Raw genomic sequence first — 15296 nt, forward strand, 5'->3', positions numbered from 1 at the left:
AACTCTGACAGAACTCTAAGAGAACTCTAATAGAACTCTAATAGAACTCTGACAGAACTCTAATAGAACTCTGACAGAACTCTAATAGAACTCTGATAGAACTCTGATAGAACTCTGACAGAACTCTAATAGAACTCTGATAGAACTCTGACAGAACTCTAATAGAACTCTAATAGAACTCTGATAGAACTCTAATAGAACTGACAGAACTCTAAGAGAACTCTAATAGAACTCTGATAGAACTCTAATAGAACTCTGACAGAACTCTAATAGAACTCTGACAGAACTCTAATAGAACTCTGATAGAACTCTGACAGAACTCTAATAGAACTCTAATAGAACTCTAATAGAACTCTGATAGAACTCTAATAGAACTCTAATAGAACTCTAATAGAACTCTAATAGAACTCTGACAGAACTCTAATAGAACTCTGATAGAACTCTGACAGAACTCTAATAGAACTCTAATAGAACTCTGATAGAACTCTAATAGAACTCTGACAGAACTCTAAGAGAACTCTAATAGAACTCTGATAGAACTCTGACAGAACTCTAATAGAACTCTGACAGAACTCTAATAGAACTCTAATAGAACTCTGATAGAACTCTGACAGAACTCTAAGAGAACTCTAATAGAACTCTGATAGAACTCTGACAGAACTCTAAGAGAACTCTAATAGAACTCTGATAGAACTCTAATAGAACTCTGACAGAACTCTAATAGAACTGACAGAACTCTGACAGAACTCTGACAGAACTCTGATAGAACTCTAATAGAACTCTGACAGAACTCTGATAGAACTCTAATAGAACTGACAGAACTCTAATAGAACTCTGACAGAACTCTGATAGAACTCTGACAGAACTCTAATAGAACTCTGATAGAACTCTGACAGAACTCTGATAGAACTCTGACAGAACTCTGATAGAACTCTAATAGAACTCACCAGTGTCCTCAACAACCACACGTCTTCTGACAGAAAACAAACCACCAATAACCTCATTATTAAACTATATAACAATATAACTAACTATAACTATATACATATATATACATATATATACATATTTATATGTATATGTATATATTCGTACATACATACGAATTTTGACAAATTTTTCCCGGGGCCCCCCACATAATCAGCTGTGCTGCTCATCCCACAATGATCTTTACAAGTGTGACATCATTATGAAGGTCAATAAACAGGCTTTCCAACCATGTAGAATACAATGACCATTAGCATTGATACAACAGAGAAATAATCCACCAAACACAAGTTTAACTACTGTTTTTTACCCAGTTTATATATATATATATTTATATATATATATATATATATACACACACTGTACATATATGTATACAGTGTATATATTTATATATATTCACACACACATATATACAGTATATATGTATATATATTTATACATAAATTAATACAGTGTATATGTATACATATATACTGTATACATACATAATATAGTTCTTATATATATATATAAATATATATAAATGTATTATCTCTTTAACATATATAATAATACTAATATATGTATATATATATATAAATGTATTCTCCCTTCAACATATATATAATAATAATATATATAAATGTATATATTGATGGAGACATTCAGGAGCTGCTTGTTGGCATCACATCATTCACAGTCACCCTTTTATACTGAAATCAAACATCACTTTATCCTAGAAATACTCTGTCCAGGAAGTCTTTTATTTTGTAATACAAAACAGGAACTGATGTCAGAGATCAGTTTGGCTCATCCTGTGGACAAGAGACTCTCCGCCATGTTGTCCTCATCAGTCTGAGGCTCACCTGTCCACCCGGCGGGTCACCTGACCACCCGACGGGTCACCTGACCACCCGGCGGGTCACCAGTCCACCCGGCGGGTCACCAGTCCACCCGGCGGGTCACCTGTCCACCCGGCGGGTCACCAGTCCACCCGGCGGGTCACCTGTCCACCCGGCGGGTCACCTGTCCACCCGGCGGGTCACCAGTCCACCCGGCGGGTCACCTGACCACCCGGCGGGTCACCTGACCACCCGGCGGGTCACCAGTCCACCCGGCGGGTCACCTGACCACCCGGCGGGTCACCAGTCCACCCGGCGGGTCACCTGACCACCCGGCGGGTCACCTGTCCACCCGGCGGGTCACCTGACCACCCGGCGGGTCACCAGTCCACCCGGCGGGTCACCTGACCACCCGGCGGGTCACCAGTCCACCCGGCGGGTCACCTGACCACCCGGCGGGTCACCAGTCCACCCGGCGGGTCACCTGACCACCCGGCGGGTCACCTGTCCACCCGGCGGGTCACCTGACCACCCGGCGGGTCACCAGTCCACCCGGTGGGTCACCAGTCCACCCAGCGGGTCACCTGAGTCTGCATCAGAGACAGAACCGCTCACTGAGGGAGTCCCTGCTCTGTCCTGATTGGTCTTCGCGCCTCATCATAGACTTGACTCTTTAGGCGGGTAGTCCACGTTGGTTACCATGGTGACAACCGTGACGACCTCCTCGGGCCCCGTGACGCTCGTCTGCCGCTGCATCTGCACGACGCGCTCCTCCACGCAGCCGGCCGACAGCCGAGCTTCAGACTCGTGATCCCAACACTCCTCAACGGTCTCACAGAGCACCGCCAGACCCTGAGGGGGGACGCCAAGACAGACACAACACCCGTCAGGACATCACACAGAGACAAAGACACACACAACACTGTACGGAGGGTATCAGGGGTAAGGTAACTGTGGTGTATGATGGGTAATGTAGTCGGACTATGGGGAAGGTAACCGTGGTGTATGATGGGTAATGTAGTCGGACTATGGGGAAGGTAACCGTGGTGTATGATGGGTAATGTAGTCATCGGACTACGGGGAAGGTAACCGTGGTGTATGATGGGTAATGTAGTCAGACTCACGGTGTGTTTTTGCCAGGTCTCTCTGAGAGTCGGTCTCAGCTTCTTGTGGACCACCACGTCCTGCATGTCCTCCAGAGACGGATGCTGACCCACCTCCTCCTCAAACGGCAGCATGTACTCATCCAACGGACCTGGACCAGAGACAAGGGGGGCCGTCAGAGACCACTACACACACAGAGACCACTGGACCTGGACCAGAGACAAAGGGGGCCGTCAGAGACCACCAGTTAGTAGGTTATGTTGAGTCCAGAGAGGGTGGAGGGGGGGCGGTCTGGACCCGGTGGGGGGGGTCTTACCGTCAGCAGCCTTGCAGCGTGAGGCCAGCTCCCACAGAACCAGCCCCACGGCGTACATGTCGATCCTCAGGAAGGCGTCTCTCTGGAAGTTGATGGCCCCCTCCAGGACCTCTGGGGCCATGTACCTCCTGGTCCCCACCTGACACACACATGGGGACACGTTCACACCTGCTTTAATATGTGTCAGAGTGGGAGAGACATCCTCCATCATCTCTCTCAGGTGGACTCACCTGTCCATGTGTGTCTCCAGGAGATTTTCCCGCCTCAAACCTGAGAGCGAGGCCGAAGTCAGCGATGCAGGCGGTCAGGTTGGACTTCAGCAGCACGTTCTTACTCTTAAAGTCCCTGAAAGAACACACAGAGTGAGACCTCCTGATAAAACACACAGAGTGAGGCCTCCTGATAAAACACACAGAGTGAGACCTCCTGATAAAACACACAGGGTGAGACCTCCTGATAAAACACACAGAGTGAGACCTCCTAATAAAACACACAGGGTGAGACCTCCTGATAAAAAACACAGAGTGAGACCTCCTAATAAAACACACAGAGTGAGACCTCCTAATAAAACACACAGAGTGAGACCTCCTATTAAAACACAGGGTGAGACCTCCTGATAAAACACAGAGTGAGATCTCCTAATAAAACACACAGAGTGAGACCTCCTAATAAAACACACAGAGTGAGACCTCCTGATAAAACACACAGGGTGAGACCTCCTGATAAAACACACAGAGTGAGATCTCCTAATAAAACACAGAGTGAGATCTCCTGATAAAACACACAGAGTGAGATCTCCTAATAAAACACACAGAGTGAGACCTCCTAATAAAACACACAGAGTGAGACCTCCTGATAAAACACACAGAGTGAGATCTCCTAATAAAACACACAGAGTGAGACCTCCTAATAAAACACAGAGTGAGACCTCCTGATAAAACACAGAGTGAGACCTCCTGATAAAACACAGAGTGAGACCTCCTGATAAAACACACAGAGTGAGACCTCCTGATAAAACACACAGAGTGAGACCTCCTGATAAAACACACAGAGTGAGACCTAATAAAACACACAGAGTGAGACCTCCTAATAAAACACACAGAGTGAGACCTCCTGTCCGACAGGCGTCCCTGTGTGTGTGTGTGTGTGTGTGTGTGTGTGTGTGTGTGTGTGTGTGTGTGTGTGAGTGTGTGTGTGAGTGTGTGTGTGTGAGTGTGTGTGTGTGTGTACCTGTGTGCGACGGCAGGTTTGTGTCCGTCCTTGTGTCCAGGTATGTCTTCATGCAGGTAGGCCAGACCTCGAGACATGGACTGAGCGATGAGACACAGTTCAGACCAGGACAGGATGTTGGCCTTCAGGTAGTCCATCAGAGAACCCTGAGGACATCAGAGGACATCAGAGGACAGAGGACATCAGAGGACAGAGAACAGAGGACGTCAGAGGACGTCAGAGGACGTCAGAGGACGTCAGAGAACAGAGGACGTCAGAGGACATCAGAGGACATCAGAGGACGTCAGAAGACATCAGAGGACGTCAGAGGACATCAGAGGACATCAGAGGACGTCAGAGGACATCAGAGGACACAGCGCGTCAGAGCGCGCCACGTCACGGTGTTTGATTTGAACACAGCGTCACATGTAGGGATGCACCGATACCACTTTATATCAGACCGAGTACAAGTACTTCCATCTGGGTACTCTCCGATACCGAGTACCGATACGAGTACCGATACGAGTACCGATACGAGTCCTGCTCTGAGCCTACAGACCCTCGTTAACAGCCAGCTGGAGGGTGTGAGCGACACACGGCAGGCTGGGGAGTCCCTCATACGAGGTGGTGCGCCGCCACCGGCTCTAGGTCGGCTTAGAAAGGCTCGGGGCGAAGGTGGCTCGCGGCCGCAGCTTTACAGCGCTCCCCGCCCGGACCTCGCCGCACCGTGACAGGGCTCCCTGCTCCAGGTGCGACTGTCCACCGGGGCGGACTGTCCTCAGTGCGCCCCGACCGCGTCGTGGTCCACGTAAAAGGCGCCAGGGGTCTGCGGCGATGTCGGCAACCCACCCGACCCGTCATGAAACATGGACCAAGGAGTCTAACGCACGCGTGAGTCAGAGGGTGACAGCAAAACCCCGTGGTGCAATGAAAGTGAGGGCCGGTGCGCGCCGGCTGAGGTGTGATCCCGGCCCAGCGGGGTCGGGATCACCACCGTAAAGGGGTATCGGTGCCGTTGTATCGGAGCCATTTTGCGAGTACGTGTACGAGTACGTGAGCACAGTATCGGTATCGGTGTATCCCTCGTCACATGTGACACTAAATGAAGCTGAGAGAAAGTGATCAGAGATCAGATGTGGATCAGTCTATAGATTATTATGGTCTGTATTCATCTAAGATTAGAATTATTCTGTTACTGATTCAACCAGTATTGACTGAATATGGTTGTCATGGAGACGATGACGACGAGACGGCACACCGACGGTGACGATATCAAAGAGCAGATTAAAATGTAGTTTAAAGAATCTAAGAAATCTCTCTGTATTTCTATGTGTGTGTGTGTGTGTGTGTGTGTGTGTGTGTGTGTGTGTTGCAGTAGTCGGTGCGTCCAGCAGCCGGCGTCGGTGGCGGCGGCGGCAGCGGCAGTACCTTGTCGTGGTAGGCGGTGACCAGCCACAGCTCCAGCTCTAGGTTACTTCCTCTCTTCTCCGCTCCGAGGAACTGCAGCAGGTTCTCGTGGTTCATCCCGTTCAGGCTGAAGATCTCAAACTCGTTCTGCCACGACTGTTTGTCCTGAACACACACACACACAAAGGTCAGAGGTCATGACCTCTGTGACCTACGACACACTGTGGTGGGTGACGTTGGACGGCGTCGGAGGACAGCTGGGACAGGACAGACCTGGATGGGGATGATCTTGACGGCGACGTGTTCACTGAGCAGCTGAGCCTTCCACACGCAGCCGAAGCGTCCTCTGGCTTTGACCTCCAGCAGCTGCAGAGGCTTCTGGCCCAGGACGGGGGACAGGGGCAGAGGACCCGGGTCCTGGAACAACAACACAGACCCAACATGAGCACTAAGGGGTTAACAGGAACCAGGTGAGCAGCTGATGGGATGGGAGCAGTCAGGACTGATAATGTCATGTGCATCCAGAGTGGACTTGTGACCTCAGCGACTGAACTCAGAGACGCCGCAGGACGACGTAAACACAGAAGCTCAACCTGTTTCTAACAGATTCCTATCAATCATCATCTACTGATCATCTACTGATCATCTATTGATCATCTACTGATTATCAATTGATCATCTACTGATCATCTACTGATCATCTACTGATCATCTATTGATCATCTACTGATCATCAATTGATCATCTACTGATCATCTACTGATCATCTATTGATCATCTACTGATCATCAATTGATCATCTACTGATCATCTACTGATCATCTACTGATCATCTACTGATCATCAATTGATCATCTACTGATCATCTATTGATCATCTACTGATCATCTACTGATCATCAATTGATCATCTACTGATCATCTACTGATCACCTACTGATCATCAATTGATCACCTACTGATCACCTACTGATCAATACGTGGAGACAACATCTGTGAAAAACAACAACATCCGACTAGGGATGCACCGATACCACTTTATATCAGACCGAGTACAAGTACTTATATTTGTGTACTCTCCGATACCGAGTACCGATACGAGTACCGATACGATACGAGTACCGATACGAGTACCGATACCAAGTACCGATACGAGTACCGATACGATACGAGTACCGATACCAAGTACCGATACGATACGAGTACCGATACGAGTACCGGTACCGAGTACCGATACCGAGTACCGATACGCGTACCGATACCGAGTACCGATACCGATACGAATACCGATACCGAGTACCGATACGAGTACCGATACCGAGTACCGATACGAGTACCGATACGAGTACCGATACGAGTACCGATACCGAGTACCGATACGAGTACCGATACGATACCGATACGAGTACCGATACGAGTACCGTTACCGAGTACTTCTCTGTGTCTAAAGAGCCTCGTTAACAGCCAGCTGGAGGGTGTGAGCGACACACGGCAGGCTGGGGAGTCTCGCATACGAGGCGGTGCGCCGCCACCGGCTCTAGGTCGGCTTGGAAAGGCTCGGGGTGAAGGTGGCTCGTGGCCGCAGCTTTACAGCGCTCCCCGCCCAGACCTCGCCGCACCGTGACGGGGCTCCCTCTCTCCCCGCCGCACCGTGACGGAGCTCGTTGCTCCCTCTCTCCCCGCCGCACCGTGACGGGGCTCCCTGCTCCCTCTCTCCCCGCCACACCGTGACGGGGCTCATTGCTCCCTCTCTCCCCGCCGCACCGTGACGGGGCTCCCTGCTCCCTCTCTCCCCGCCGCACCGTGACGGGGCTCCCTGCCGCACTGTGACGGGGCTCCCTGCTCCCTCTCTCCCCGCCGCACCGTGACGGGGCTCGTTGATCCCTCTCTCCCCGCCGCACCGTGACGGGGCTCCCTGCTCCCTCTCTCCCCGCCGCACCGTGACGGGGCTCCCTGCTCCCTCTCTCCCTGCCGCACTGTGACGGGGCTCCCTGCTCCCTCTCTCCCCGCCGCACCGTGACGGGGCTCCCTGCTGCACTGTGACGGGGCTCCCTGCTCCCTCTCTCCCCGCCGCACTGTGACGGGGCTCGTTGCTCCCTCTCTCCCCGCTGCACCGTGACGGGGCTCCCTGCTCCCTCTCTCCCCGCCGCACCGTGACGGGGCTCCCTGCCGCACTGTGACGGGGCTCCCTGCTCCCTCTCTCCCCGCTGCACCGTGACGGGGCTCCCTGCTGCACTGTGACGGGGCTCCCTGCTCCCTCTCTCCCCGCCGCACTGTGACGGGGCTCGTTGCTCCCTCTCTCCCCGCCGCACCGTGACGGGGCTCCCTGCTCCCGGGGCAGACTGTCTCTCTCAGTGCGCCCAAACCGCATCGTGCCGCCAGATCAGGGCTCGGCCCACGTAAAAGGCGCCAGGGGTCAGCTGCGATGTCGGCGACCCACCCGACCCATCTTGAAACACAGACCAAGGAGTCTAACGCACTCGTGAGTCAGAGGGTGACAGCAAAACCCCGTGGAGCAATGAAAGTGAGGGCCGGCACGCGCCGGCTGAGAAGGGCTCCCAGCCCCGCGGGGTCGTTCGCACCACCGTATGAGTACGAGTACATGAGCACAGTATTGGACCCGATACCTGATACTGGTACCGGTATCGGTGTATCGGTGCATCCCTACATCCAACACAGAGAGTCAACAGAAAGAGAAATAAAGAAACAAAGAGGCGAGTGTGTTTTGAACAGAAAGGTCAGGCTGGACGAAGACGAGAAATCAAACTCAGAAAATAATGAAATAATACGACGGTTGATCTTCTTACCTCGATCATTATATGAAAGGCGTGCTGAGAGACAGAGACAGAGACAGAGACAGAGACAGAGACAGTCCACAGAGACAGAGACAGAGACAGAGACAGAGACAAGAAGAAGAAGAAGAAGAAGAAGAAGAAGAAGAAGAAACACAAAGAAAGACTGATGTCAGTGTGTTGACTGGACTCTGACTATAAACTGCATGTGATGAAGTGGGCATGTCTGTAAAGGGGAGACTCGTGGGTACCCATAGAACCCTAAAGGGGAGACTCGTGGGTACCCATAGAACCCTAAAGGGGAGACCCGTGGGTACCCATAGAACCCATAGAACCCTAAAGGGGAGACTCGTGAACTCATAGAACCCATTAAGTTTAGTTAAATCACTGGTTTTATGAATGGAGTCTGGTGGCTCTGAAGAGAGAGATATGACGGCTTCAGTTCCCCTTCACAAAGGGCTGTGTGAGCGTGCGTGCGTGCGTGCGTGCGTGCGTGCGTGTGTGCGTGCATGCGTGCGTCTCACCTGCGTGGGCACCAGGACAGGTGGGTAGGCCAGTTTGTGATGTCGGTACATCCAGAAGGAGAAGAGGAGGATGGCGGTGACGGCCATGATGGGAACCAGTGAGTACATCAGAGTGGTCAGCACCGGAGTCTTTGACGTCACCGGTTTGTTCGTCGCTACGGCAACACAACACAATAACAACAACACGGTTCATCCACACATACAAAGTAAAATGTCTATCAACAAATAAGATGTGAATGAAGTCACAATGCTTTGAGACAAAAGTTGTGATTTTAGGAGAAACAGGTGGACACTCAGGTGAACACTCAGGTGAACACTCAGGTGAACACTCAGGTGAACACTCACTCAGGTGGACACTCAGGTGAACACTCACTCAGGTGGACACTCAGGTGGACACTCAGGTGGACACTCAGGTGAACACTCACTCAGGTGGACACTCAGGTGGACACTCAGGTGGACACTCAGGTAAACACTCAGGTGGACACTCAGGTGGACACTCAGGTGGACACTCAGGTGAACACTCAGGTAAACACTCAGGTAAACACTCAGGTGAACACGCAGGTGGACACTCAGGTAAACACTCAGGTGGACACTCGGGTAAACACTCAGGTGAACACTCACTCAGGTGGACACTCAGGTAAACACTCAGGTGAACACTCAGGTGAACACTCAGGTGAACACTCAGGTGGACACTCAGGTGAACACTCAGGTAAACACTCAGGTGAACACGCAGGTGAACACGCAGGTGGACACTCAGGTAAACACTCAGGTGGACACTCAGGTAAACACTCAGGTGAACACTCAGGTGGACACTCAGGTGAACACTCAGGTGAACACTCAGGTGAACACGCAGGTGGACACTCGGGTAAACACTCGGGTAAACACTCGGGTAAACACTCGGGTGGACACTCGGGTGGACACTCGGGTGAACACTCAGGTGGACACTCGGGTGGACAGGTAACTTACTTGGTATCTGTGGCTGGGTGCTGTCGGGGCTGTAGAAGAACTTGTCGTTACACAAACTTCCTTCACAACAGCAGAAGAAGACTTCAGGAGCATCTTTCTTCTCCACACATTCACTCCTATCAGCAGAAGAAGAAGAAAAATATTTAGTCAGGACGTAGTCGTAGCCCTCCCGTCCGACGTTACGTAGTCGTAGCCCTCCCGTCCGTCGTTACGTAGTCGTAGCCCTCCCGTCCGACGGTACGTAGTCGTAGCCCTCCCGTCTGTGTCAGGACGTAGTCGTAGCCCTCCCGTCCGTCGTTACGTAGTCGTAGCCCTCCCGTCTGTCAGGACGTAGTCGTAGCCCTCCCGTCCGACGGTACGTAGTCGTAGCCCTCCCGTCCGTCGTTACGTAGTCGTAGCCCTCCCATCCGTCAGGACGTAGTCGTAGCCCTCCCGTCCGACGGTACGTAGTCGTAGCCCTCCCGTCCGACGGTACGTAGTCGTAGCCCTCCCGTCCGACGGTACGTAGTCGTAGCCCTCCCGTCCGTTGTTACGTAGTCGTAGCCCTCCCGTCCGACGGTACGTAGTCGTAACCCTTCCGTCCGTCGTTACGTAGTCGTAACCCTCCCGTCCGTCGTTACGTAGTCGTAGCCCTCCCGTCCGACGGTACGTAGTCGTAGCCCTCCCGTCCGACGGTACGTAGTCGTAACCCTCCCGTCCGTCGTTACGTAGTCGTAACCCTCCCGTCCGTCGTTACGTAGTCGTAGCCCTCCCGTCCGACGGTACGTAGTCGTAGCCCTCCCGTCCGTCGTTACGTAGTCGTAGCCCTCCCGTCCGACGGTACGTAGTCGTAGCCCTCCCGTCCGACGGTGCGTAGTCGTAGCCGTCCCGTCCGACGGTACGTAGTCGTAGCCCTCCCGTCCGTCGTTACGTAGTCGTAGCCCTCCCGTCCGACGGTACGTAGTCGTAGCCGTCCCGTCCGACGGTAAGTAGTCGTAGCCCTCCCGTCCGTCGTTGCGTAGTCGTAGCCCTCCCGTCCGACGGTACGTAGTCGTAGCCCTCCCGTCCGACGGTGCGTAGTCGTAGCTGTCCCGTCCAACGGTACGTAGTCGTAGCCCTCCCGTCCGTCGTTACGTAGTCGTAGCCCACCCTTCCGTCGTTACGTAGTCGTAGCCCTCCCGTCCGACGTTACGTAGTCGTAGCCGTCCCGTCCGTCGTTACGTAGTCGTAGCCCTCCCGTCCGACGGTACGTAGTCGTAGCCCTCCCGTCCGACGGTGCGTAGTCGTAGCCGTCCCGTCCGACGGTACGTAGTCGTAGCCGTCCCGTCCGTCGTTACGTAGTCGTAGCCCTCCCGTCCGACGGTACGTAGTCGTAGCCCTCCCGTCCGACGGTGCGTAGTCGTAGCCCTCCCGTCCGACGGTACGTAGTCGTAGCCCTCCCGTCCGACGGTGCGTAGTCGTAGCCGTCCCGTCCGACGGTACGTAGTCGTAGCCGTCCCGTCCGACGGTACGTAGTCGTAGCCCTCCCTTCCGTCGTTACGTAGTCGTAGCCCTCCCGTCCGACGTTACGTAGTCGTAGCCGTCCCGTCCGTCGTTAGGTAATCGTAGCCCTCCCGTCAGTGTCAGGATGTAGTCGTAGCCCTCCCGTCTTTCGGGACGTAGTCGTAGCCGTCCCTCCATACTCAGAGTGTGACCACTCACCTGTCGTAACAGCTGGCGTCGTCCAGCCAGCAGCCCTGTTGGACCACCTGAACCGCTCCTGACACATTCTTCCAGGTGGCGAAGCAGTGAAGTCTCTTATCCTTCTCTTCAGCAGAGCAGGAGACCACGCCACTGATGTTCCCCCGACTCTCCACCACCGAGGAGGAGGAGGATGAGGAGGAGGAGGAAGAGGAGGAGGAGGAGGATGAGGAGGAGGAGGAAGGGTGGTACTTGTAGTGGACACACTTCTGGGTGTCTGAGCGGCCGAGGATGGCTCCTGAGGAAGAGACATTAACATCAGTAAATGTGTTCAGCAGCCAGGTGGGAACACGAGCTGCTGATGCCAGCGTCAATAAGATCAATACACAATAAGATCAATAAGATCAATACACAATAAGATCGGTCACATGTTGATCACATGTTGATCACATGATCACACGTTAACATTAAAACATGTTGTTTAAAGAGAATAAATAAAGACATGTGTTCAGAAGTAGTCCATGAGAAACCAGGACATATCTCTCTGGCTGCTGGATCAATATCAGTATTGATCTCAGTGATCAGGTGTGTCCTCACTGCTGCTGACCTTCACACCTGATCACTGAGATCAATATCAGTATTGTACTGTATATATACACTGTATATATATATACTACTATAACTAGTACAAATACTGTGACTTGTAGTACCACAGCTGTAGAACAACAGCTGTAGTACAAACTGCAGTACAACAGCTGTAGTACAACAGCTGTAGTACAACAGCTGTAGTACTACAGCTGTTGTACTACAGCTGTAGTACTACAGCTGTAGTACAACAGCTGTAGTACTACAGCTGTTGTACAGCTCCTCAGACGGGAGGAGGACCGGCTCGGTGCCGGCTCGGTGCCGGCAGGTGGACTCACCTGAGCAGCAGGAGATGAGGAACACACTGAAGGCCAGTCTGGTTCCGGGTCCCATGGTGGATCCAGAGATCAGAGATCAGATCAGTGATTGATGATCAGCCTGAAGTCCTTTAAACCAGCTCTGCTTCTTCTGATGGACACCGAGTACCAGACATGTCCCGGTCCAAACATCTCACATAGTCCTGATCTGGGCCTGATCTAGTCCTGATCTGGTCCTAGTCCTGATCTAGATCCAGGTTCTGGTTCACTGGAGGAGATGATGACCCGGGTTCTGCTGATCCTCCTCTGGAGTCAGACTGAACATTACACCAGTCTGATCCATCAGTAACCCCCTAGACCCTCTAGACCCTCTAGAACCTAGACCCTCTAGACCCTCTAGAACCTAGACCCTCTAGAACCTCTAGAACCTAGACCCTCTAGAACCTCTAGAACCTAGACCCTCTAGAACCTCTAGAACCTAGACCCTCTAGACCCTCTAGAACCTAGACCCTCTAGACCCTCTAGAACCTAGACCCTCTAGAACCTCTAGAACCTAGACCCTCTAGACCCTCTAGAACCTAGACCCTCTAGAACCTCTAGAACCTAGACCCTCTAGAACCTCTAGAACCTAGACCCTGACCCTCAGCGGGATGAGGAGGAGTCCAGCTGTCAGATGAACCAGAACCGGAGCAGAGTTCTTCATGTCAGCCAGTAGAAGCAGCAGACCGGGACCAGAGCCAGGATGGTACCGAGACGAGCTGCAACCTCAACCCGCCTCTCAGGGTCCGCTGCTCGGCCAGAGGACCGCTGAGGACCGGCTAGCCGCTAGCTGTTAGCCGTTAGCTCCTCAGCTAGCCGCTAGCTGTTAGCCGTTAGCTCCTCAGCTAGCCGTTAGCTGCTAGCTGCTAGCAGGGCAGCAGGCCTTCCTCCGTGTGGAGGGGGAGAGGAGGTTATGTAGAGGTGGTGGTGGTAGAGAGGACGTGGTAGTGTAGAGGAGTAGTGTTAGTGTAGAGAGGAGGTTATGGTAGAGGAGAGGAGGTGGTGGTAGTGTGTTAGTGTAGAGGAGTAGTGGTAGTGGTGGTGGATGTTATGGGGTGGTAGAGGTGGTGTTATGGTGTTATGGTAGAGGTGGTGGTATGGTAGAGGTGGTGTTATGGTGTTATGGTAGAGGTGGTGTTATGGTGTTATGGTAGAGGTGGTGGTATGGTGTTATGGTAGAGGTGGTGGTATGGTAGAGGTGGTGTTATGGTGTTATGGTAGAGGTGGTGGTATGGTAGAGGTGGTGTTATGGTAGAGGTGGTAGTAGAGGAGTTCCGTCGTCTATGATCCGGATTGAATAAAAACAACCACCCGAGGTCTGTTCCTGTCCGTCCTCAGGTCCACCCTGTCCCCGTCTGTCCCCGTCTGTCCCTGGTTGTCCCCAGCTGTCCCCGGATGTCCCTGGTTGTCCACGGTTATCCCTGGTTGTCCCCAGCTGTCCCCGGATGTCCCTGTCTGTCCCTCGTTGTCCCGGTCTGAAGACAAGATGGCTGCAGTTTGTTTTCCAGCTTCTTCCTCAGTAATCTGTCAGTGTTGAGATCACGTGACTGACAGCAGCAGCAGCCAATCAGCTGCGTAGAAGCAGATCCAGCCAGACTCTTCCACCAATCACGTGCTGCGTCCTGACGCAGGATGGCAGGAATGCCAGAGAAGACCCGCCTCCTGTCAGAGAGAGCCAGAACACACCACCATAAACTACCATAAACTACCAACACCGAAACAACCACCATAAACTACCAACCCTGAAACATCGACCATAAACTACCATAAACTACCAACCCTAAAACATCCACCATAAACTACCATAAACTACCATAAACTACCAACCCAGAAACATCCACCATAAACTACCATAAACTACCATAAACTACCAACCCAGAAACATCCACCATAAACTACCAACCCAGAAACATCCACCATAAACTACCAACCCAGAAACATCCACCATAAACTACCAACCCTGAAACATCGACCATAAACTACCATAAACTACCAACCCAGAAACATCCACCATAAACTACCAACCCTGAAACATCCACCATAAACTACCAACCCAGAAACATCCACCATAAACTACCAACCCAGAAACATCCACCATAAACTACCAACCCTGAAACATCCACCATAAACTACCAACCCTGAAACATCCACCATAAACTACCAACCCAGAAACATCCACCATAAACTACCAACCCTAAAACATCCACCATAAACTACCAACCCAGAAACATCCACCATAAACTACCATAAACTACCAACACCGAAACAACCACCATAAACTACCATAAACTACCAACACCGAAACATCCACCATAAACTACCATAAACTACCAACACCGAAACAACCACCATAAACTACCAACCCTGAAACATCGACCATAAACTACCATAAACTACCAACCCTAAAACATCCACCATAAACTACCATAAACTACCATAAACTACCAACCCAGAAACATCCACCATAAACTACAAACCCTGAAACATCCAACATAAACTACCAACCCTGAAACATCCACCATAAACTACCAACCCAGAAACATCCACCATAAACTACCAACCCAGAAA

At 51.7% G+C, this 15296-nt stretch overlaps 1 protein-coding gene across 7 annotated transcripts; it reads right to left on the reverse strand.

Moving 5' to 3' along the window:
• Positions 1-1699: 1699 nt before the first annotated feature.
• Positions 1700-13528, reverse strand: LOC119484110 (activin receptor type-2A-like). 7 transcript variants are annotated; one of them, XM_037762624.1, is made up of 16 exons: positions 13318-13528; positions 13234-13258; positions 12711-13074; positions 11809-12085; positions 10129-10244; positions 9163-9317; positions 8654-8677; positions 6121-6264; positions 5869-6012; positions 4462-4607; positions 3462-3576; positions 3232-3370; positions 2936-3066; positions 2396-2663; positions 2296-2335; positions 1700-1855 (listed from the first exon to the last, which is right to left on the reverse strand). In XM_037762624.1, exons 3-14 carry the CDS (start codon positions 12763-12765, stop codon positions 2469-2471), a joined length of 1641 nt encoding a protein of 546 aa, XP_037618552.1. In that variant the 5' UTR covers positions 12766-13074; positions 13234-13258; positions 13318-13528; the 3' UTR covers positions 1700-1855; positions 2296-2335; positions 2396-2468. The 7 variants fall into 7 exon arrangements, with proteins under 7 accessions (XP_037618552.1, XP_037618549.1, XP_037618548.1 ...); XM_037762621.1 differs by lacking the exon at positions 13234-13258 and having other exon boundaries at positions 12711-13083; XM_037762620.1 differs by lacking the exon at positions 13234-13258 and having other exon boundaries at positions 12711-13058; positions 13293-13528.
• Between the last annotated feature and the right edge of the window lie 1768 nt (positions 13529-15296).

The sequence above is a fragment of the Sebastes umbrosus genome (genome assembly GCF_015220745.1).
Source record: "Sebastes umbrosus isolate fSebUmb1 chromosome 13 unlocalized genomic scaffold, fSebUmb1.pri SUPER_13_unloc_2, whole genome shotgun sequence".
Taxonomy (NCBI): domain Eukaryota; kingdom Metazoa; phylum Chordata; class Actinopteri; order Perciformes; family Sebastidae; genus Sebastes; species Sebastes umbrosus.

Coding starts and splice junctions, on each gene's coding strand:
- LOC119484110 (XM_037762621.1), bottom strand. CDS start 12,765: ATGGGACCCGGAACCAGACTGGCCTTCAGTGTGTTCCTCATCTCCTGC. Junction 12,086..12,710: donor CCTCATCTCCTGCTGCTCAG/GTGAGTCCACCT, acceptor TCTCTTCCTCAG/GAGCCATCCTCGGCCGCTCA. Junction 9,318..10,128: donor CACCCAGCCACAGATACCAA/GTAAGTTACCTG, acceptor GTGTTGCCGTAG/CGACGAACAAACCGGTGACG.